General features: G+C 40.8%; 1 protein-coding gene across 1 annotated transcript; it reads right to left on the reverse strand.

The window, feature by feature from the left end:
- Positions 1–792: 792 nt before the first annotated feature.
- LOC128070209 (TATA-binding protein-associated factor 2N-like) lies at positions 793–2,443 on the reverse strand. The gene is given in 3 exon segments (XM_052663517.1): positions 793–823; positions 825–962; positions 964–2,443. Coding segments are annotated over 3 exon segments (1,587 nt in total). The 5' UTR covers positions 2,382–2,443.
- Between the last annotated feature and the right edge of the window lie 21,866 nt (positions 2,444–24,309).

Below are 24,309 nucleotides of genomic sequence, written 5' to 3' on the forward strand. Positions count from 1 at the left end.
AACCTATATGCAGGTCAGGAAGCAACAGTTAGAACTGGACATGGAACAGACTGGTTCCAAATAGGAAAAGGAGTACGTCAAGGCTGTATATTGTCACCCTGCTTCTTGAACTTCTATGCAGAGTACATCATGAGAAACGCTGGGCTGGAGAAGCACAAGCTGGAATCAAGATTGCCAGGAGAAATATCAGTAACCTCAGATATGCAGATGACACCACCCTTATGGCAGAAAGTGAAGAGGAACTAAAAAGCCTCTTGGTGAAAGAGAAAGTGGAGAGTGAAAAAGTTGGCTTAAAGCTCAACATTCAGAAAACGAAGATCATGGCATCTGGTCCAATCACTTCATGGGAAATAGATGGGGAAACAGAGGAAACAGTGTCAGACTTTTTTGGGGGGGGGCTCCAAAATCACTGCAGATGGTGACTGCAGCCATGAAATTAAAAGATGCTTACTTCTTGGAAGAAAAGTTATGACCAACCTAGATAGCATTTTATTTTTTCTTCCCACAAAACAAGCATTCTTTATTGCAGTATTACAAAACACTTCCCATTTTGGCAATATTTTACAACGCACTTAGCTTCAAGAGTTGAGAAGGAGAAGCCTGGAAACTAAAGGGGGATATTTCAACTGACATTTCTAAAAGAAAAACTGTCCCCACCCTCCCGCCCAAATAAAAATTCAAATGTCATTTAATTTCACTACCCAAGAAGAGGCCACGAGGAAAGCAGCAGGCAAAACTCTGGCAATTTCTCTATGGATCTTGTCAGAGACAAAGGAACATTCAAAATAGTCATCAGTATGGTCGGTTGCACTGATCATTTCTAGTCGTTTCTTCCTCCCATTTTGCCTCCATAGCCACCTCGGTCTCCTCCGTAGCCGCCACCACTCCTGTCTCCTCCGTAGCCGCCACCTTGATCCCCACCGTAGCCTCTGCTACTGCCACGGTCTCCTCCATAACCCCCCACCCCCACTTCGGTCTCCGCCATAGCCTCCGCCTCGGTCTCTACCATAGCCGCCACTTCGGTCTCCTCCATAGTTGCCTCCTCAGTCTCCTCCATAGCCCCCACCATGGTCCCCACCATAGCCACTTCCCCGGTCCCCACCATAGCCACCCCCACTTCTGTCTGCACTGTAGCCACCTCGGTCTCCATCTCTGCCCCCACGGCCTCTGTAGCCCCTCTCTCCACCGTAGCCTCTTCCTCGGAAATCTCCTCCTGAGGGACGAGAGTCCTCTGGTCTGGGCTCATTGCACTGATTACAAGAATTCCTTCGAGCAAAGTTCATATTTCTACATGATGGATTAGGGGAAACCCAGTCCCCACTTTTGGGGTCTCCACCTCTCCCCTGAAAGCCTCCACGACCTCTGTATCCTCCATGGCCTCGTCGCCCACCTCCACTTCCACCTCGTCTCATGAATTCAGGTCTTCTGGTGGCAAAGGACACTTTAATGATATTGCCGTGGAATTCTTTTCCATCAAACCAGTCAATGGCTGCCTTAGCTGAAGGAGGGTCATCAAACGATACTGTTGCCTCCCCTTTTGGCTTTCCTGTGTCCTTGTCTGTGTATAGATTTATCATTGGTTTTCCAGTCTTTTTATTTGTCTTGATGATTCCTATTTGTTTAAAGAACTCCCCCACTTGCTCTGTAGACACACCCTCCCCAAGTCCTTGTACAAAGATTGTGTTGTTATCTGAATTATCAGATTCTGAATCAGCATCTGGTCTGGGTCCATAATCCCTGTGACCACCAAAATTTTTGAAGCCACTGCGGTCACCACCACTTGATCCTGTCATAGGACCTCTTCCATCCTTGTCATATCCCCCACGCCCTCTACCTCCTCCCTGTGACCCACCATATCCTCTATTATCTTTTCCATACCTACTCATATCACGACAATCATCTTGTGTGTGGTGGCTGTAATTTTCCCTTTGTGAATGGTAGGACTGCTGGTTTTGATTATAGGAATCATGCTGCTGATCATAATTTGACTGCTCATCGTAAGAGTGTTGATGTTGATCATAGCCTGACTGCTGGTCATATGAATCTTGTTGACCATAGTCTGACTGGTCATATGAAGGTGCTCTTCCACCTTGGCCTCCTGATGATTCCATGTTTTGCTGTCCCTGGTTATTATAAGATTGCTGGTTGTATGAGCTCTGCTTTTGATTCTCATAACCACTGTAGGACTGTGAATAACCTGATTGGCTTTGTCCATAACTGGAGTAACCGCTATAGTTCTGTCCATATGAAGAGTCAGTAGTTTGTCCATAGCCAGAATAGCTTTGTGGTGCTTGTCCATAACCTTGGCTGCCTTGATTTCCATAGGAAGAATAACTTTGCTGCTCACCTCCAGACTGACTGTAACTTCCAGAATCCGACATGACTAACGGCCGTGGCGCGAAGCCCCCACAGCCAGCAGAGAACAAGGTATATGAGAACCAGCCGGCACAGCGGCCAGAGCTGTACTGAGCCCTAGATAGCATATTTAAAAGCAGAGATATTACTTTGCCAACAAAGGTCCGTCTAGTCAAGGCTATGGTTTTTCCAGTGGTCATGTATGGATGTGACAGTTGGACTGTAAAGAAGGCTGAGCACCGAAGAATTGATGCTTTTGAACTGTGGTGTTGGAGAAGACTCTTGAGAGTACCTTGGACTGCAAGGAGATCCAACCAGTCCATTCTGAAGGAGATCAGCCCTGGGATTTCTTTGGAAGGACTGATGCTCAAGCTGAAACTCCAGTACTTTGGCCACCTCATGCGGAGAGTTGACTCATTGGAAAAGACTCTGATGCTGGGAGGGATTGGGGGCAGGAGGAGAAGGGGATGACAGAGGATGAGATGGCTGGATGGCATCACTGACTCGATGGATGTGAGTCTGAGTGAACTCTGGGAGTTGGTGATGGACAGGGAGGCCTGGCGTGCTGCGATTCATGGGGTCGCAAAGAGTCGGACACGACTAAGCAACTGAACTGAACTGAAGCAAACCATGTAAAACACCCTGGACTTTGCTTCATACATCACAGTAACATATTTAATTCTGTTTTTTTAATTGATTAGAAATCAAATTTTCCTCCACATTCTAGATAGACAATGCCTTTTCCACAAACTTTACTAAGTATATATAAATTTGCTGACCAACAAGAATGTCTTTCATTTATTATTAACTTTTTAATCCCTCTGTACCTCAGTTTCCTCATTTACAAAATGGGAATGTTTATAACACATTCCTAGTAGATTTTGTTTTTAATTAAATGGACCCATTCATGTAAAACACCAAGGACAGTGCATAGTAAATATAAGTAACATACTTTTTTTTTTAGATAAAATTGAAATTGTGTTTTTTTCTCCACGATCTACATAGTCAATGACCGTTTCTGAAAATTTTATTAAATGTCCATAAATCTGCTCACCAAATAGCATCTCTTTCACTTACTAGTAACTTCACTAATGCCCCTTTGACTCAGTTTCCTCATCTATAAAATGGGAACGTTGATAACACCGTTCTAGTTGATTTTTTAAAATTAAATGAAGCAGAGCATGTAAATCACCCAGGACAACGCTTCAGTTCGGTTCAGTCACTCAGTTGTGTCTGACTCTTTGTGACCCCATGGACTGTAGCACTCCAGGCCTCCCTGTCCATTACCAACTCCCAGAGTCCACACAAACCCATGTCCATTGTGTTGGCGATGCCATCCAACCATCTCATCCTCTATCGTGCCCTTATCCTCCCTCAATCTTTCCCAGCACCAGGGTCTTTTCAAATGAGTCAGCGCTCTGCATCAGGTGGCCAAAGTATTGGAGTTTCTGCTTCAATATCAGTCCCTCCAATGAACACCCAGGACTGATCTCCTTTAGGATGGACTAGTTGGATCTCCTTGTACTCCAAGGGACTCTCAAGAGTCTTCTCCAGGACCACAGTCCAAAAGCATCAATTCTTCGGTGCTCAGCTTTCTTTATAGTTCAACTCTCACATCCATGCGTGACCAATGGAAAAACCATAGCCTTGACTAGACGGACCTTTGTTGGCAAAGTAATGTCTCTGCTTTTAAATATGCTATCTAGGTGGGTCATAACTTTACTTTCAAGGAGCAAGCATCTTTTAATTTCATGGCTGCAATCACCATCCACAGTGATTTTGGAGTCCAGAAAAATAAGTCAGCCACTGTTTCCACTGTTTCCCCATCTATTTGCCATGAAGTGATGGGACCAGATGCCATGATCTTAGTTTCCTGAATGTTGAGCTTTAAGCCAACTTTTTCACTCTCCTCTTTCACTTTCATCAAGAGGCTCTTTAGTTCTTCTTCACTTTCTGCCATAAGGGTGGTGTCATCTGAATACCTGAAGTTATTGATATTTCTCCCAGCAATCTTGATTCCAGCTTGTGCTTCCTCCAGCCCAGAGTTTCTCATGATGTACTCTGCATATAAGTTAAATAAGGAGGGTGAGAATATACAGCCTTGACTTACTCATTTTCCTATTTGGAACCAGTCTGTTGTTCCATGTCCAGTTCTAACTGTTGCTTCCTGACCTGCATACAGGTTTCTCAAGAGGCAGGTCAGGTGGTCTGGTATTCCCATCTCTTTCAGAATTTTCCACAGTTTATTGTGATCCACACAGTCAAAGGCTTTGGTATAGTCAATAAAGCAGAAATAGATGTGTTTTTTTGAACTCTCTTGCTTTTTCGATGATTCAGCGGATGTTGGCAATTTGATCTCTGGTTCCTCTGCTTTTCTAAAACCGGCTTGAACATCTGGAACTTCACGGCTCATGTATTGCTGAAGCCTGGCTTGGAGAATTTTGAGCATTACTTTACTAGTGTGTGAGATGAGTGCAATTGTGTGGTACTTTGAGCATTCTTTGGCATTGCCTTTCTTTGGGATTGGAATGAAAACTGACCTTTTCCAGTCCTGTGGCCACTGCTGAGTTTTCCAAATTTGCTTACACATTGAGTGCAGCATTTTCACAGCATCATCTTTTAGGATTTGAAATAGCTCAACTGGAATTCCATCACCTCCACTAGTTTTATTCGTAGTGATGCTTCCTAAGGCCCACCTGACTTCACATTCCAGGATGTCTGGCTCTATGTGAGTGTGAGTGATCACACCTTCATGATTATCTGTGTCGTGAAGATCTTTTTTTGTAAAGTTCTTCTGTGTATTCTTGCCACCTCTTCTTAATATCTTCTGCTTCTGTTAGCTATTTCGTACCTTTAATAGTATGTGAACTGAGAAATTCCAGATGTACAAGCTGGATTTAGAAAAGGCAAAGGAATCAGAGATCAAATTGGCAACATTTGTTGGATCATAGAGAAAGCAAGGGAATTCCAGAAAAATATCTACTTCTGTTTTATTGACTACACCAAAGCCTTTGACTGTGTGGATCACAACAAACTGTGGAAAGTTATTAAAGAGAATAATAGGGAATAACTATTAAAGGGAATACCAGACCTGTCTCCTGAGAAACCTGTATGCAGGTCAAGAACAACAGTTAGAACTGGACATAGAACAATGGACTGGTTCCAAATTGGGAAAGGAGTATGTCAAGGCTCTATTTTGTCACCCTGCTTATTTAACTTACATGCAGACACATCATGTGAAATGCTGGACTAGATGAAGCACAAGTTGGCGTCAAGATTTCTGGGAGAAATATCAATAACAGATATGCAGATGACACCACCCTTATGGCAGAAAGTGAAGAAGAACTAAAGAGCTTCTTGATGAAAGTGAAAGAGGAGATTGAAAGAGCTGTCTTAAAACTCAACATTCTTAAAACTGAGATCATGGCATCTGGTCCCATCACTTCATGGCAAATAGATGGGGAAACAATGGAAACAGTGACAGATTTTATTTTCTTGGGCTCCAAAAGTCACTGCAGACAGTGACTGGAGCCATGAAATTAAAAGACACTTGCTCCTGGAAGGAAAGTTATAGCAACCATAGCATATTAAAAAACAGACATGACTTTGCCGACAAAAGTCCATCTAGTCAAAGCTGTGGTTTTTCCAGTATACATGTATGATTATGAGAGATGGACCATAATGAAGGCTGATAGCTGAAGAATCGATGCCTTCAAATTGTGATGCTGGAGAATATTCTTGAGAGTGCCTTGGACTGCAAGGAGATCAAATCAGTCAACCCTAAAGGAAATCAGTCCTGAATGTTAATTGGAAGTACTGATGCTGAAGTTGAAGCTCCAATACTTTGGCCATCTGATATGAAGAGCCAACTCACTGGAAAAAACCCTGATGCTGAGGAAGATTGAGTGCAGGAGGAGAAGGGAATGACAGAGGATGAGATAATTGGATGGCATCACCGACTCAATGGACGTGAGTTTGAGCAAACTCCAGGAGATAGTGAAAGACTGGGAAGCCTGGCATGCTGTAGTCCAAGAGTCACAAATGGTTGGACACGACTTATCAAGTGAACAGCAACAATAACCCTTAATAGAGAAGCTTTCACCCTTTCTGTGTTTGAAATGGAAAACGGAGTAAAAAGATTTCAGCCATTTAGGTCTAGTCACTTTCTCCCTCCCTGTTCCCCTTCCTGATTTGTTTTCCCTTTGAGAACAAATGAGAAATTTAATGCAGTTGACCAAAGCAAGTTGGCCTGAGAAATGAGAGGAAGAATGGAATTGGGGGAGGTTGGGGGAAAATGGCATCATAGCCAGAAAAAATGTATAGATAAGAAAAGGAAAATCTCTTCTCAGTCATGAAGGAGGAGGGCTCAATGTAGCAACTTAGAGGCCCTAGTCTTTACCTTGACATTAGCATCAGGAAGTGTGGTATAGGACAAGGGTCCTGTACTTTTATATATAAATTCATAATACTTTTGTGCTCAAGGTTCTGGTCCATATGTAAATCCCTAACATGAATCAAGGATGTAGCATCCTGAGCTACTGGAAATTTTTCAGAAAAACAGAAGCTTAAGCCTTTTAAAGATTTGGTAGTAATAGGCCCTATATGTAGTTATCATCTCTATAATTTTTTATTTCAAAAGGAAATTGAGGAAATAGATGATCTCTTCTTTTGAGTGATAGCTGTATTTGTAAAATTACAGTATACCAAGAGCAAAGAACCTGCTTGGGTTTTGGAGCTTTAATTCCAGCTCCATTTATTAACTGAGTTTCTGCACATACATTTTCTCATTTGTCAAAGGAGAATCTATTTTAAAGTAATCAGTGGGCATGATACTTCTGTTTGAACTAAAAAGAAATACTCAGAAGATAAGAAGGATGGTATATAAGAGAGACAGATACCTTTCTGAGATCCTCAGATATTCCACATATATGGTCATTCACTCTGCTTGCTCTGGCAGCACTCATATGGAAAAAAATATGGACTACTAGAGGTGAGGTTGAATGAACTGGAAATACAGGAAGAGAACCCAGAAGTTATTATACCATAGGCAGAGAGGTTCTTAAAAATTCTTTCACCATAACCCACAGCAGCACTGACTGAGGACTTGGTGTGGGAAGTGTACTGTACATAGTGCCCTGCAGAGTGGCACTGGGGTAAGTTCTTTTAGGGGTTGTGGTCCTAACAAGCTTTTTAAATGGAAATGGAAGCAAACAGTAATCCAAATAATAAAAAACTAAATACAAATAATAGATAACAGTAAATAGATTAAAGAATATGTAGTTAATTATTCTGGGAAGGAATAATAGCTCAAATTTATTGAGCACATACTATAGGCTAGGCACTGAGCTATACTGTTATCTTCCCCACCTCTTATATAGTTCTAAACAAGCCTTTTCAAGGATTCAACTGGCAGCAGTGGATCTAACCCAGCTCATCTTTTTGTGTAGGTCCTTTAAAGGAAGCCCTTTGCTTTGTTATCTTATACGAGTCATGTACCAAGTACATGAGCAATAAATAAAGATTGAATTGGATCATCAGGGACCTTACCAAATACAAATCCCATATACAAGAGAAGAGAGAAGACAGTAAAGGCATCAGAGAAGGTCCTAAATTAGCAGTAAGAAAGCACATGAAGACTCTGTCTACATGGGTAAAGAATGCAATATTGCAGGTGGATGAAAGGAAGGTTTGACAAATGTAAGGATTTTACATTGCAGCTGCACTTTTCTTCAAAGTGTTTAAAAGCAGCATAACAACTCTAGACACAACGACTTTAAAACACATCACAGTTGAAGAGTAAGATGGGAGAGACTTGATGGAGGGACTCTCAACTGGAGGGTTTCAGATATTAAGACTCGCTTTGGAAAAAGACCAAACTTAGATAAGAAGCTGTAGCTTCTTATATTAATGCAGCCTATTTTTTTAACCATATAAAAAGTATTATGATAGGTTCCTATCCGTAGTGAATATGTGCTGAGAAATGCTGATCACCTGTTTTTATGTATTTTATTTTCCTATATGATGTTTGGAAATGTGAAAAATGATGATTTCATCACTGTATTTCCCTCCCGTATACTCTCTAGGAAAGGGGCTATTTAAATGCAAAATAGTATCAGCAGCATTTTCCTAAACTTTTTAAGGGGTGAAATAAGGATTTAAGAAATAGCATAGTGACCACAGGCTAAATAAATTATAGAAAATAAATCACTCATAAGATAAATTTTAAGTTGGAAGGATTTTAAGAAGAAACTAAGAAACAACATTGTGTGAACTCTAATATGTCATGGAGTGCATTGAACACCTTACAAATATTATCTCATGTAATCCTTATACTAACTCCGTAATGTAGGTAATATTCCATCCTCAGTTAATAAGATTATAGAATTATAAGATTATAGAATTATTTAATGACCAGAGTATACTATGTCTACTACATTTGCTGCTGAAACTACAAAAGCAGGTTTGTTGAAATGGATACAGGAGTGCTACACTAATCTTCAAAAGGATGCGAGAGTTTCTTCACTCCAGGCTGTTTGTTTATACGATCCCTTCCCACAGGCTATACACAAAGAGTACTCAAATTATCACACACAAGAGACCCTAACTCCCCTCTCTGTATAAAGTTTTAATCAGAGCTGGCTTATAGTTAATACTTTTTTTTATTGGAATAATGTCATTCTTAGGAAGAGTAGTGAGAAATTTTCAGTGATAGAGATGTCACACATCTACTTAGGCCAACAAGAGCACAGAAATTTTTATGAGAGGCACAATAGAAAGATGTCTCAAAAGGGCATTTCTGAAGCTAAAACGTCAGTGCTTACTTAGGCAGCTAAAATTATTTAGGAGCTTTCTATATCACTGGTATTCAACTAGCATACAATCTCACTTTAGTGAGTAAAGCATTAAAAACCTGCTGGATTATTTCTGGAAGAGTTTATATTAATAAAAGGTGGCTAGGTTCTTCATATCAATCATATAGTTACCTTAAGACTTGGATGAGTTGATGTTGAGGCTCAAATATAAATCCCTCTTGAAATCGTCATATTTCTTTTTTATGTAGTTCTTATTTTTCTTATAAATAATACATGACCATGCCTTAAAAAGTAAAAAAAAAGAAAAACAGCAGTCTACCTCCCCACCCCAACCCCACCCTCAAGTACCATTCCCCAGACTAATAGCTTTCAACTCTTTTAGATGTTTCTTTTGACACTTATCTTGCTATTTCTGAATAGCATGCTAATACTTTCAGTTTTTAATTTTTAGTTTTACATATTATCTCTTGGCTTAGTTGGGATTTGAAGAATTCTCTTAAGCATCATCTTAAGCATCACTTTTCACTTGTTTGAGGCTTTAATGAGATATAATTCTTAGGTTGAAAATTATTTTTCTTTTGGATTTTCAAAATATTTCCCCAATATCATCCACCATCCAGTGTTCCTGTTGAGAAAATGTATTCTTGCTTCAGAGCCTCTATCTGTTACTTTCTTTTCTATTTGTTTTATTTCCTTTAGGGAAGCTTTTAGCATCTTCTCAGCACCTCAGTTCTCTGAAATTTCACAGTAATGTGAGTTTATCTATGTTTTCTTTCATTTATTATATTTTGTGGGCACCTTCATTCTGGAAACTCATCTACAGCAAATTCCATTTCATTGTTTTTTTAATAACTTCCTGCCCCATGATTACTTTTCAGGCTTTTGTGGCAATTCTGTTATGAAGTAGGACCTCCAGAACTGATCTGGGTTTCCATCTTTTCTGTTGTTTCCAAGGGCTGACATTTTACCCGCTTTCTGTGCAGTTTCATCAACTTCTTCCAACCATTCATTGATGTTTTTCATTGTTCTGTGCATGATGGTGATGATGATGTTCTGTTTTGCTCCCTGTATTATCTCTGTTTCCTCTAACTCCCTTTTTTGTTCGTTTGCTTTGGTCTGTTTCTCGTTTTAGAAGTTTTCATTTTAGGACTTTTAATATTTAGAAATGAGGCCCTGTACAGCTGATTGCAGTGTGTATATGTGTACTATCTTTCCTGGGTCAACCAGCCCAGGCAGAATCCACCTTCCAGTCCCTTTCTTGGGATTTTAATCTTGGTTGTCAGTGCTCTAGAAATTGACAGACACAGAAAGAGCTGAGAGCATTCCATCACTCACCATGTAGATTCCAAGATAATATCGTGGCTTAAACTGTGGCATTCTCATTCTTAGTGATCCACAGGTCTAGAATCCCTTTGTTTCAATCTTCCCCATTTTATGTTGGAATGGGGAGTAGATCTGGAAGTCTTAGTGCCATGGTTAACCACAAGCCACCATCTTTATTCTCCGCTTTTGTAGAGCAAGTATTTTGTCACTCAGTTTGTATTTTCTTAAAGAATAAATGTAAATCTTAGAAAACTGAAAAATATTGAGGCAAATCCACCTCTATCCGACTTTTAATGTGCTTTATGTTTTGTCTAAATTAAAAGGATCTATATCCCTCTAAATAGGCTTACTGGGTGGCTCAGTGGTAAAGAATGTGCCTGCCAATGCAGGAGACACGGGTTCGATCCCTGGGTCAGGAAGATCACATGGAAAAGGGAATGGCTATCCACTAGAGTATTTTTGCCTGGAGAATCCCATGGACCGAGGAGCCTGGCGGGATACAGTTCATGAAGCTGCAAAGAGTCAGACATAACTTAGCAACGAAACAACAACAATATCCCTCTAATGTCATTAATGGGTGCATTTTCTCTTCACAATCCCAACAAGACTACCAGAGAAAATATTGCTGGCTCATCTGATGTGCTTGTAGAACATGGAAGAAACAGGTACTATACAGAGCATGATATGTTCTGTTTTTAACATGCTTCACAGTTGTAGAGTAAGATTGGAGGTGCTTGCTGGAGGGACTCTGACCTAGAGGGTTTTGTATACTAAGACTCAGTTTGAAATCTCACTATGGTAATTTACATCTTAGCTCGGCCAGAGGAACGTAAGAATCACCCTGCACTGGCATTTATTGCAAACACATTTTCTCTATGAAGGATTTCAAAGGTCTCTTCTAGAAATATAGGTGCATACACAACTGGCCATGAAGGCTCCTGTTTGTGTCAATTGGTAAATCCTTTTCTTACAAGACCTCTAGTCTGCACTGTGTTGTGCTTTGTCACTCAGCCATGCCTGACTCTTGCGACCCATGGGCTGTAGCCCACTGGGTCTTCTGTCCATGGGGATTCTCCAGGCAAGAATACTGGAGTGGGGTGCCATCCCCTCCTCCAGGGGATCTTCCCAACCCAGGGATAGCAGTCATGTCTCCCACATTGCAGGTGGATTCCTTAATGTCTGAGCCACCAGGGAAGCCCAAGAATACTGGAGTGGGTAGCCTATCCCTTCTCCAGGGCATCTCCCCAACCCAGGGATCAAGCCAGGGTCTCCTGCATTGCAGGTGGATTCTTTACCAGCTGAGCTACCAGGGAAGCCTGACCTTTACTCTGTGTGCTGTGCTTAGTTACGCAGTTGTTTCTGACTCTTTGTGACCACATGGACTGTAGCCCACCAGGCTCCTCTGTCCATGGATATTCTCCAGGCAAGAATACTGAAGTGGGTTGCAGTGCCCTTCACCAGGGGATCTTCCCAACCCAGGGATTGAACCCAGGTCTCCTGCATTGCAGGCAGATTCTTTACTATCTGAGCCACCAGGGAAGCCTGACCTTTAGTCTACACCTCAGCAAAAACTATCTGGGTAGTATTTTTTCATGTTAAATTACAAATTTGAACCATTCCTTAGACCTGTTTTTGCTGCCTGTATTTGCATGAAATATCTTTGTTCAGAACTCTTACCTATGCCATTTTTAGAAAAAGGATGTTTGGAATAAAACTACACTTCTAGAGTTTTACTTTATCCTGTCAGAACCTTTAATATGCATAACCAGGGAGGGAATCATGGATACATTTGGCATTGTTGTTGAGATTGTACATTCAGAACCAAATTCTTCTGGCAGGAAATACTTACCTCTCACTTGCAGCAGAGAGATTCTGTTATACAGCTATCTGAATAAAGAAATCACAAGAATATTAATAAAACAGAATTTAGTGTAGCATAAGCAAGGAAGCAATGTGGAGGCACTTTTCAGAACAGAAAACTTCATACCTGAGACCATTCTCTTTGGTACAGAAAAGAGAATGCTGCAGGAAGATGTTAAAAAATATATCTTCTATACTGTTTATTAAGTACTCCATATATCTTAAAGTTTAGTAGCACAAGTGAATGAGAATGTATTGAGAAACTCATCAACTATTGAAAAGACGTTTAAAAAATTTAGTATAAGACTATTTCTATTTGTTAATGAACAAATAAAAGGATTAGGAATATTGAACTATTTATGCCTCTGGCTCCACCCCTGCCTGTGAACACATTTGGCTTAAAATGAAGGGACAGATGAACAGAAGAATCCCTTTATGAAAATCAACTGTAGGCCAAAGAAAGTTTTGGTTAGAATAAATACTGACATCTGCAGATGGAATGAACTTCAGGGCAATGTTTAATATATCTCAGCTTTTCTTGTTTAACATTTATTGAGATTCAGCAATGTGCTGGCGGCTCTTCAGAATGTGAGCACAACAGGGTTTCTCTCTTCAAGAATGAAGCAAAAAAAAATGTTTCCTGGTTAGTTAAGGAGAACTTTGATATGAACATAATTTGTATGCCTTTGCCTGGGGAATTCAGGAAGCCCAGATTTATAAGATCATATGAAGTTAACAAGTAGATTAGCATCCAGTGCATTCTTACTGTGATGGTGGAATACAAGAAAAAAAAATCTTACTAAGGAAACAGTAAGAGAACTGATGTCATGAATAAAATGAAAGATGGTGTATCAGAGATTAAGTAAGAAAAGTATTAAAGGAGGGCAAAGAAGGGAGAAGTAAGTGTGAACTGGAATATGCAAGAGAGAAGAGTTAGGATGGAAATGAAAATAGACTGGCTTTCGAATATGCAGGGCACTGTGGACCCACACCTCCATTGGAGACTCCTGGACACTCACAGGCAAGTCTGGCTCAGTCTCTTGTGGGGATACTCTTCCTTTCTCCTGGCTCCTGGTGCACATGAGGTTTTGTTTGCACCCTCCAAGAGTCTGTTTCCCCAGTCCTGTGGACGTTCTGTAAGCAAATCCCACTGGCCTCCAAAGTCAAATTCCCTGGGGGTTCTCAGTCACTTTGCTGGATCCCCAGGTTGGGAAATCTGTTGTGGTCCCTAGAACTTTCTTAACAGTGAGAGAATTTCTTTGGTATAATTGTTCTGCAGTTCATGGGTCATCTGCTAGTTGTCTGTATGGTGGGGCTAATGGTGACTTCCTTCAGGAGGGCTTATCCCACACACTGCATGACCCAGACCTGGTGCAGCCAGAGCCCCTGTCCCCATAGCAGGTCACTGCTGACCCATGCCTCCACAGGAGACACTCAAACACTTAAGACGCTTGAGACACTCAAGGCAGGTCTGGCTCAGTCTCTGTGGGGTCTCTGGGTCCTGGTGCACACACGGTTTTGTTTGAGCCCTCTGAGCATCTCTGGTGGGTATGGGGTTTGATTCTAAATGTGATTTTGCCCCTCCTACCGTCTTGTTGGGGATTCTCCTTTGCCCTTGGATGTGGGGTATCTTTTTTGGTGGGGTACAATGTTCTCCTGTTGATGGTTGTTCAGCAGTGAGTTGCAATTTTGGAGTTCTCTCAGGAGAAGATGAACACACTTCCTTCTACTCTGCCATTATGTTAGGTCAGGAGCACTGAATACAACAGTGCTAGCACAAGTCCTTTTGAAAGAGGTCACCATTACCTTCATTACCCCTACCATAGTTTTGCCTCAGGCCAAACATCAGGGAGGGAACATAACCCTGACCATCATCAGAAAATAGGATTTAAGATTTATTGAGCATGGCCATACCCATCAGAACAAGACCCAGTTTCCCCCACAGTCAGTCTTTCCCATCAGCAAACTCCCATAAGCCTCTTATCCTTATCCATCAGAGGGTAGACAGAATGAAAACCACAATCACAGAAAACTAACCAAACTGATCACATGGACCACAGCCTTGTCTAACGCAATGAAACTACGAGGAATGCCATGTAGGGCCATCCAAGACAGACAGGTCATAGTGGAGAGTTCTGACAAAATGTGGTCCACTGGAGAAGGGAATGGCAAATCACTTCAGTGTGCTTGCCTTGAGAACACCACGAACAGTATGAAAAGGCAAAAAGATATGACACTGAAAGGCGACCTCCCATGTTGGTAGGGGCCAAGTGTGCTACTGGAGAAGAGTAGAGAAATAACTCCAGAAAGAATGAAAAGATGGAGCCAAAGCAAAAACAACACCCAGTTGTGGATGTGACTGGTGATGGAAGTAAAGTCTGATACTGTAAAGAACAATACTGCATAGGAACCTGGAATGTTAGGCCATGAATCAAGGTAAATTGGAAGTGGTAAAACAGGAGATGGCAAGAGTGAACATAGACATTTTAGGAATCAGTGAACTAAAATGGACTTGAATGGGCGAATTTAATTCAGATGATCATTATATCTACTACTGTGGGCAAGAATCCCTTCAAAGAAATGGAGTAACCCTCATAGTCAACAAAAGAATCTGAAATGCAGTACTTGGGTGCAATCTCAAAAATAACAGAATAATCTCTGTTCATTTCTAAGGCAAACAATTCAATATCACAGTAATGCAAATCTATACTCCAACCAATAAAGCCGAAGAAGCTGAAGTTGAACGGTTCTATGAATGCCTACAAGACCTTCTAGAACTAACACCAAAAACAGATGTCCTTTTCATCATAGGGAACTGGAATGCAAAAGTAGGAAGTAAAGAGACACCTGGAGTAACAGGCAAATTTGGCCTTGGGGTACAGAATGAAGCAGGGCAAAGGCTAACAGCATTTTGTCAAGAGAACGCACTGGTCATAGCAAACACCCTCTTCCAACAACACAAGAGATGACTACACATGGACATCACCAGATGGTCAGTAATGGAAATCAGATTGATTATATTCTTTGCAGCCAAAGATGGAGAAGTTCTAAACAGTCAGCAAAAAACAAGACCAGGAGCTGACTGTGGCTCAGATCATGAACTCCTTGTTGCAAAATTCAAACTTAAATTGAAGAAAGTAGGGGAAAATACTAACCATTCAGTTCAGTTCAGTTCAGTTCAGTCGCTCACTCATGTCCGACTCTTTGCGACCCCATGAATTGCAGCACACCAGGCCTCCCTGTCCATCACCAACTCCCGGAGTTCACCCAAACTCATGTCTATCGAGTCAGTGATGCCATCCAGCCAGGTATGACCTAAATCAAATCCCTTACGATTGTACAGTGGAAGTGACAAATAGATTCCAGGGATCGGATCTGACAGACAGAGTGCCTGAAGAACTATGGACAGAGGGTCGTGACATTGTACAAGAGGCAGTGATCAAGACCCTCCCCAAGAAAAAGAAATGTAAAAAGGAAAACGGTTGTCTGATAAGGCCTTAGAAATAGCTGAGAAAAGAAGAGAAGCTAAAGGCAAAAAAAAAAAAAAAAAGGAAAGATATACCCATCTGTGTTCAGAATTCGAAAGAATAGCAAGGAGAGATAAGAAAGCCTTTCTAAGTGATCAGTGCAAAGAAATAGAGGAAAACAACAGAATGGGAAAGACTAGAGATCTCTTCAAGAAAACTAGAGATACCAAGGGAATACTTCATGTATAAAGGGGCACAATAAAAGACAGAAATGGTATGGACCTAAAAGAAGCAGCAGATATTAAGAAGAGCCAGCAAGAATACACAGAACCATTCAAAAAATGTTAATGGTCCAGATAACCACGATGGTATGACCACTCACCTAGAGCCAGACATCCTGGAATGTGAAGTCAAGAGGGCCTTAGGAAGCATCATTATGAACAAAGCTAGTGGAGGTGATGGAATTCCACCTGAGCTATTTCAAATCCTAAAAGATGATGTTGTAAAAGTGCTGCACTCAATATGTCAGCAAATTTGGAAAACTCAGCAGTGGCCACAGGACTGGAAAAGGTCAGTTTTCATCCCAATCCCAAAGAAAGGCAATGCCAAAGAATGTTTAAACTACTGCACAATTGCACTCATCTCCCATGATCTCAAAGTCATGCTCAAAATTCTCCAAGCGAGGCTTCAACAGTACATGAACAAAGAACTTCCAGATGTTCAAGCTAGATTTAGAAAAGGCAGCACAACCAGACATCCGTTGGATCATAGAACAAGCAAAAGAGTTCCAGAAAAACATCTATTTCTGCTTTATTGACTATGCTAAAGCCTTTGATTGTGTGGATCATAACAAACCATGGAACATTCTTAAAGAGATGAGAATACCAGACCGCCTTACCTGCCTCCTGAGAAATCTGTATGCAGGTCAAGAAGCAACAGTTAGAACTGGACATGGAACAATGAACTTGTTCCAAATTGGGAAAGGAATACATCAAGGCTGTATATTGTCACCATGCTTACTAAACTCAAATGCAGAGTACATTGTGTGAAATGCTGGGTTGGATGAAGCACAGCTGGAGTCAAGATTGCCAAAAGAAATATCAATAACCTCAACTATGCAGATGACACCACCACTATGGCAGAAAGCGAAGAGGAACTAAAAAGCCTCTTGATGAAAGTGAAAGAGGAGAGTGAAAAAGCTGTCTTAAAACTCAACATTCTTAAAACTAAGATCATGGCATTCGGTCCCATCACTTCATGTCAAATAAATAGGGAAACAAGGGAAACAGGGAGAGACTATTTTCTTGGGCTCCAAAATCACTGCAGATGGTGACTGCAGCAATGAAATTAAAAGATGTTTGCTCCTTGGAAGAAAAGTTATGACCAACCTAGACAGCATATTCAAAAGCAGAGATGTTACTTTGCCAAAATATGTCCATCTAGTCAAAACTATGGTTTTCCCAGTAGTCATGTATGAATGTGAGAGTTGGACCATAAAGAAAGCTGAGTGCCAAAGAATTAATGCTTTTGAACTGTGGTGTTGGAGAAGACTCTTGAGACTCCCTTGAACAGCAAGGAGATCCAACCAGTCCATCCTAAATGAAATCAGTCCTGAATATTCATTGGAAGGACTGATGCTGAAGCTGAAACTCCAATACTTTGGCCACCTGTTGGGAAGAACTGATTCATTTAAAAATACCCTGATGCTGGGAAAGACTGAAGGCGGGAGGAGAAGGGGACGACAGAGGATGAGATGGTTGGATGGCATCACCAACTCAATGGACATGCGTTTGAGTAAGCTCCAGGAGTTGGTGATGGACAGGGAGGCCTGGCGTGCTGCAGTCCATGGGGTTGCAAAATGTCAGACACAACTGAGTGATTGAACTGAACTGAACCTGCAAAGCATTAGTACTTTTCAAGAATTTTGTACTTATGTCATCTTTCATAAATGACTGTGTGGCAGTAAAAAGAAAATAAAGATGAGTGAAATATTTGATGTCTTAATTTCTGTCGAGAAACTTTTTCTATATACCCCATTCCAATACTTAGCATTCTTAATTATATTTATCAGTCCTTCCCACTAGACCAGTACTGTCCCATAGAAATATAATGTAAGCCCCATAAGCAATTTAGAATTCTCTAGTAGAGACACTTAAAACATAAAAAGAAACAGGTGAAATCATGTTAGCATATTTTATTAAATTGTGTCCAAATTATTATTTTGACATGTCATCAGTATGTAAAGTTAGTAATGAAATATTTGACATTTATTAACTAAATCTTCAAAATCTGTTATGTACTTTTATACTTATGTGAAAGTGAAGTCACTCAGTTGTGTCCGACTCTTTGTGACCCCATGGACTGTAGCCCACCAAGCTCCTCTGTCCATGGGATTCTCCAGGCAGGAGTACTGGAGTGGGTTGCCATTTCCTTCTCCAGGGGATCTTCCTGACTCAGGGATCGAACCCAGGTCTCCCCCATTGCAGGCAGACACTTTAACCTCTGAGCCACCAGGGAAGACTAGCCACATGTCAACTGGTTAGTAGTGACACATATATAGTGGCTACCATACTGAACAATGGAGTTCTTCATTCAGTTCAGTTCAGTCGCTCAGTCGTGTCCGACTCTTTGCGACCCCATGAATCGCAGCACGCCAGGCCTCCCTGTCCATCACCATCTCCCAGAGTTCACTCAGACTCACGTCCATCGAGTCAGTGATGCCATCCAGCCATCTCATCCTGTCGCCCCCTTCTCCTCCTGCCCCCAATCCCTCCCAGCATCAGAGTCTTTTCCAATGAGTCAACTCTTCGCATGAGGTCGCCAGAGTACTGGAGTTTCAGCTTTAGCATCATTCCTTCCAAAGAAATCCCAGGGCTGATCTCCTTCAGAATGGACTGGTTGGATCTCCTTGCAGTCCAAGGGACTCTCAAGAGTCTTCGCCAACACCACAGTTCAAAAGCATCAACTCTTCGGCGCTCAGTCTTCTTCACAGTTCAACTCTCACATCCATACATGACCACTGGAAAAACCATAGCCTTGACTAGATGGACCTTAGTCGGCAAAGTAATATCTCTGCTTTTGAATATGTTATCTAGGTTGGTCATAACTTTCCTTCCAAGGAGTAAGCGTCTTTTAATTTCATGGCTGCAGTCACCATCTGCAGTGATTTTGGAGCCCCCCAAAATAAAGTCTGACACTGTTTCCACTTCTTAAATATCCTTGAAATTTACTGTGTAGGAACTTAGAAAACCCTTGTATTCCCAACCCCAGCTCAGAGACTAGCAGATAATTAAATAAATGAATAAAATACATTCTTATGTTATTATTGATTGCCTTATCAAGTATAATAAGGTCCATTTTAGGTATTATGGAAAGGAACAAAAATGAAGAAAGGACAGGAATAAATATTTTATATATGTGTATATGTCTCCTCTAAGGTCTTGGGAGGACAGTGAGCTGTTCATCTTTACCCTGTTTCTACCATTTTGGAATCTAAAATGGCAGATAGAAAAAATTCTTTTGGAATGTTCTCCTTTTGTTATATACAATATGTCATGTAGTTTTTTTTTTTTTTTTTTTTTTAACCTCTGCTACATAATAGGAGAAGAAAATGGCAACCCACTCCAGTATTCTTGCCTGGAGAATCCCAGGGACAGAGGAGCCTGATGGACTGCCGTCTGTGGGGTCGCACAGAGTCAGACACGACTGACCCTACTTAGCAGCAGCAGCAGCAGCAGCTACATAATAGGGGCATTTGAAGACAGTATCCCTTTCTGATTCATCTTCTTATCCCCTACTATGTGAACAACAGAATATTCACTCCATAAAGATTTGTGCCATTCTTTAGAGTAGGTTTCCTCAGGTCTGCCTTTTCCCTTACAGTTTATTGACTATAACTATGTGGAATCTGCCTGCTGCTGGCATAGTTCTCAAAGGTGGTTAGCTTCCTTAAGATAACATAGTGCCAAAAATGCAATTTTCATGAAAAGCATGTGTAAATAAAAGGTGCAGAGGAGGTTTTTGGGAAACTGTATGGAACAGAAAGGCAAAGTCACTAAAGTCATGTATTCATTTTTGTCAGGGGCCTGTACTATTCTTGGAAGTAAGATGATTAGAAAATATTTTGTGTTCTCCTTTACATTAATGTCTTTGAACTAAATGTATTTTTACATGAAGAGTGAGGAGAAGTATAAATAAAATTCTTAAATAGTGATTTACTCTCTTCTCTCCAAGTTAGTAAAAATTCCTTTCTTGGTTTGTGTGTTTACTTGCTTATTGTCTTTCACTCCCACCAAACTGTAGTGCCCATAAAAACGAGTGATCATATCTTTCTTTTTAATCAGTATGTACCCAAATGGCAATCCATTCCAGTATTCTTGTCTGGAAAATCCCAAGGACAGAGGAGCCTGGCGGGCTACAGGTTATGGGGTCGCAAAGAGTCGGACACGACTGAGCAATTAAACAATACCCCAATGTAGTACTATGTTGGGCATATAGAAGGTGCTCAATAAATAATACTGGATTAATAAGAAAGAAAGAAAGCGCTAAGTCATGTCCGACCCTTGTGACCCTATGGACTGTAGTCTGCCAGGATCCTCTGTCCTTGGGATTTTCCAAGCAAGAATACTGGAGTGGGTTGCCATTTCCTACTCCAGGGGACCTTCCTTGGGCTTCCCTGGTGGCTCAGCTGATAAAGAATCCACCTTCAATGCGGGAAACCTGGGTTCGATCCCTGGGTTGGGAAGATCCCCTGGAGAAGGGAAAGGCTACCCACTCCAGTATTCTGGCCTGGAGAATTTCATGGACTGTATAATCCATAGGGTTGCAAAGAAAAATCAAGCAATACTGGATTAATGAAAGAATGGGATATTTATTACACTGCAATAATATTCATGACTTTTACAAATGGATGATCAAAATTTAACTGAGAAGTAGGGAAAAACACAAAGTGTCATGATTCTTGAAGTTTTTTGTGTGTAAATAAAAATGATTTACTGAATATTGTTCCTCAAATAACTGAAGAATCTGCTGGATTTCTGATTAAGTTCTGTTTGCTTTACATCCATCATCCGTGGAACTAAATAAACTCTATCCAATTATTTTTCATTCACTATATATAATAATACATTGCTTAAAAAAAAGATGAAGATGGGACTTCATATTTTACTTTGGAAGCATAAGGCTTGTTATTATTATTATTTTTTGGGGTGTAAGCTAGAACTTCACTGACCTACTTAGATGAAGTTTAGCTAAATTTAACCATGAGAAAAAAAGTTTTGAGAACTAGGACAGTTGATAGTTTAGTTCCAGTTTGATTCCCAAAGCCCAAGATCCAGCAGAGTTGATGCTGTGAGTTCCAGTCTGAAAGCCAACAGGCTCAAGACCCATGAAGAGCTGATGTTTCAGTTCTCGTCCTAAGGCATGAAAAGATCCATGTCCCAGATCAAGTTGTCAGGGCAAAAGAGTTCCCTCTTTTTCAAGATATAAGCGTGTTCATCCTTTTTGTATTAGGGAAAGCAATCAGCTTTGCTCAATCTACCCATTCAAACCTTAATCTCATTCAAAAAACACACTCACAGACACACCCAGTATAATGTTTGACCAATATCTGAACACCCTGTGGCTAGGTCAGGTTATTTAATAAAATAAGTCATCACAGGTACTCCCAGAAAGAAACTCCTGAGATATTATAGATGGAGATTTTTATTGTTGCTGCATTGTTCTGTTTAGCTCAGTTATATCTTGAATCTTTGTTAAAACTATCTTGTAAATCTGTTAAAGTGAACTAGTGGTTCAATAGAGTCTAGCTAAGGTTATCCACAAAGAATAGTGTGATTATGTACTATGATAATTTGGGGAGGGGTTAGAAAGAGCTGTTGCATAATTGGTCACCGCATGATTACATAATTTCTTAACATCTAGTAAATTATGGAACTAACTTGTCTGAACCTTCTCTTCAGTTCAGTTCAGTCACTCAGTCGTGTCCAATTCTTTGCGACCCCATGAACCACAGCATGCCAGGCCTCCCTGTCCATCACCAACTCCCGGAATCCACCAGAACCCATGTCCATTGAGTCGGTGATGCCATCCAGCCATCTCACCTTCTGTCATCCCCTTCTCCTCCTGCTCTCAATCTTTCCCAGCATCAGGGTCTTTTCAAATGAGTCAGATCTTCGCATCAGGTGGCCAAAGTATTGGAGTTTCAGCTTCAACATCAGTCCTTCCAATGAACACCCAGTACTGATCTCCTTTAGAATGGACTGATTGGATCTCCTTGCAGTCCAAGGGACTCTCAAGAGTCTTCTCCAACACCACAGTTCAAAAGCATCAATTCTTCGGTGCTCAGCTTTCTTTATAGTCCAACTCTCACATCCATATGTGACTACTGGAAAAACCACAGCCTTGACTAGATGGACTTTGGTTGACAAAGTAATGTCTCTGCTTTTTAATACGCTATCTAGGTTGGTCATAACTTTCCTTCCAAGGAGTAAGCATCTTTTAATTTCATGGCTGCAATCACCATCTGCAGTGATTTTGGAGCCCAGAAAAATAAAGTCAGCCACTGTTTCCATTGTTTCCCCATCTATTTGCCATGAAGTGATGGGACCGGATGCCATGATCTTAGTTTTCTGAATGCTGAGCTTTAAGCCGACTTTTTCACTCTCCACTTTCACTTTCATCAAGAAGCTCTTTAGTTTTCTTCACTTTCTGCCATAAGAGTGGTGTCATCTGCATATCTGAGATTATTGATATTTCTCCTGGCAATCTTGATTCCAGCTTGTGCTTCCTTCAGCCCAGCATTTCTCATGATGTACTCTGTATATAAGTTAAATAAGCAGGGTGACAATATATAGCCTTGACGTACTCCTTTTCCTATTTGGAACCAGTCTGTTGTTCCATGTCCAGTTCTAACTGTTGCTTCTTGACCTGCATGCAGGTTTCTCAAGAGGCAGGTCAGGTGGTCTGTATTCCTACCTCTTTCAGAATTTTCCACAGTTTATTGTGATCCACACAGTTGAAGGCTTTGGCATGGTTAATAAAGCAGAAATAGATGTTTTTCTGGAACTCTCTTGCTTTTTCGATGATCCAGCAGATGTTGGCAATTTGATCCCTGGTTCCTCTGCCTTTTCTAAAACCAGCTTGAACATCTGGAAGTTCAGGTATTGCTGAAGCCTGGCTTGGAGAATTTTGAGCATTACTTTACTAGCATGTGAGATGAGTGCAATCGTGCAGTAGTTTGAGCATTCTTTGGCAGTGCCTTTCTTTGGGATTAGAATGAAAACTGACCTTTTCCAGTCCTGTGGCCACTGCTGAGTTTTCCAAATTTGCTGGCATATTGAGTGCAGCATTTTCACAGCATCATCTTTCAGGATTTGAAATAGCTCAACTGGAATTCCATCACCTCCACTAGCTCTGTTCTTAGTGATGCTTCCTAAGGCCCACTTGACTTCACATTCCAAGATGTCTGGCTCTAGCTGAGTGTGAGTGATCACACCATCATGATTATCTGGGTAGGGAAAATCTTTTTTTGTACGGTTCTTCTGTGAATTCTTGCCACCTCTTCTTAATATCTTCTGCTTCTTTTAGGTCCATACCATTTCTGTCCTTTATTGAGCCTATCTTTGCATGAAATGTTCCCTTGGTATCTCTCATTTTCTTGAAGAGATCTCTAGTCTTTCCCATTCTGTTGTTTTCCTCTGTTTCTTTGCATTGATTGCTGAGGTCTGAGGAAGCCTTACAGATAGTTGTGAAAAGAAGAGAAGCGAAAACCAAAGGAGAAAAGGAAAGATATACCCATTTGAATGCAGAGTTCTAAAGAATAGCAAGGAGAGATAAGAAAGCCTTCTTCAGTGACTGAAGCATACATAGGGACAAAAAACATGGCAGCAACATGTTCACAAGAAAACTCTCTGTCCTCATTGCCAACTGCCAGAGAATAACAATCATTTCTCTTCTTTCATGGACCTTTGTGAATAAATATATAAACCACACAACTGACTAAAGTCAGAAACATAAGACAGCATAGTATGGCCACTGCTAGCGTTTTGTTTTTATCATCTCAGTTAATTCTCACAATACCCTGGTGACGTACTTACTATTGCTATCCTCGTTTTACAGATGTAGAGACCAAGATTAAGTGAGAATAAGTAAACCTAACAGTTTAGCCAGCTAGCAAATGGTTAGCACAGCTAGGATTTAGATGCCAACAAAATGGCTCCAGGCCCCCTCAATCCCATAAATCTAATATATCAAACCATGATTTGTCATTATGACTTGATGCTCCATTCAGTACTTAAGGTTTTAAAAGTTTGAACTTAAGTAAAATTTAAAGAAAAACACTACCATGCCTGATGCCAAAGTAAGGCAACGTTTGTCAAGGGTCACATGGGTTACTACAGTTGGGAAAACACAAATTCACTGTGGAAATCTGAGCTGTGAAGGGACACACTTCCTGAGCTGTCATAGAATTTCTCAGGTAGTCTAATGCAAAT

The sequence above is a fragment of the Budorcas taxicolor genome, chromosome X (genome assembly GCF_023091745.1).
Source record: "Budorcas taxicolor isolate Tak-1 chromosome X, Takin1.1, whole genome shotgun sequence".
Classification (NCBI taxonomy): domain Eukaryota; kingdom Metazoa; phylum Chordata; class Mammalia; order Artiodactyla; family Bovidae; genus Budorcas; species Budorcas taxicolor.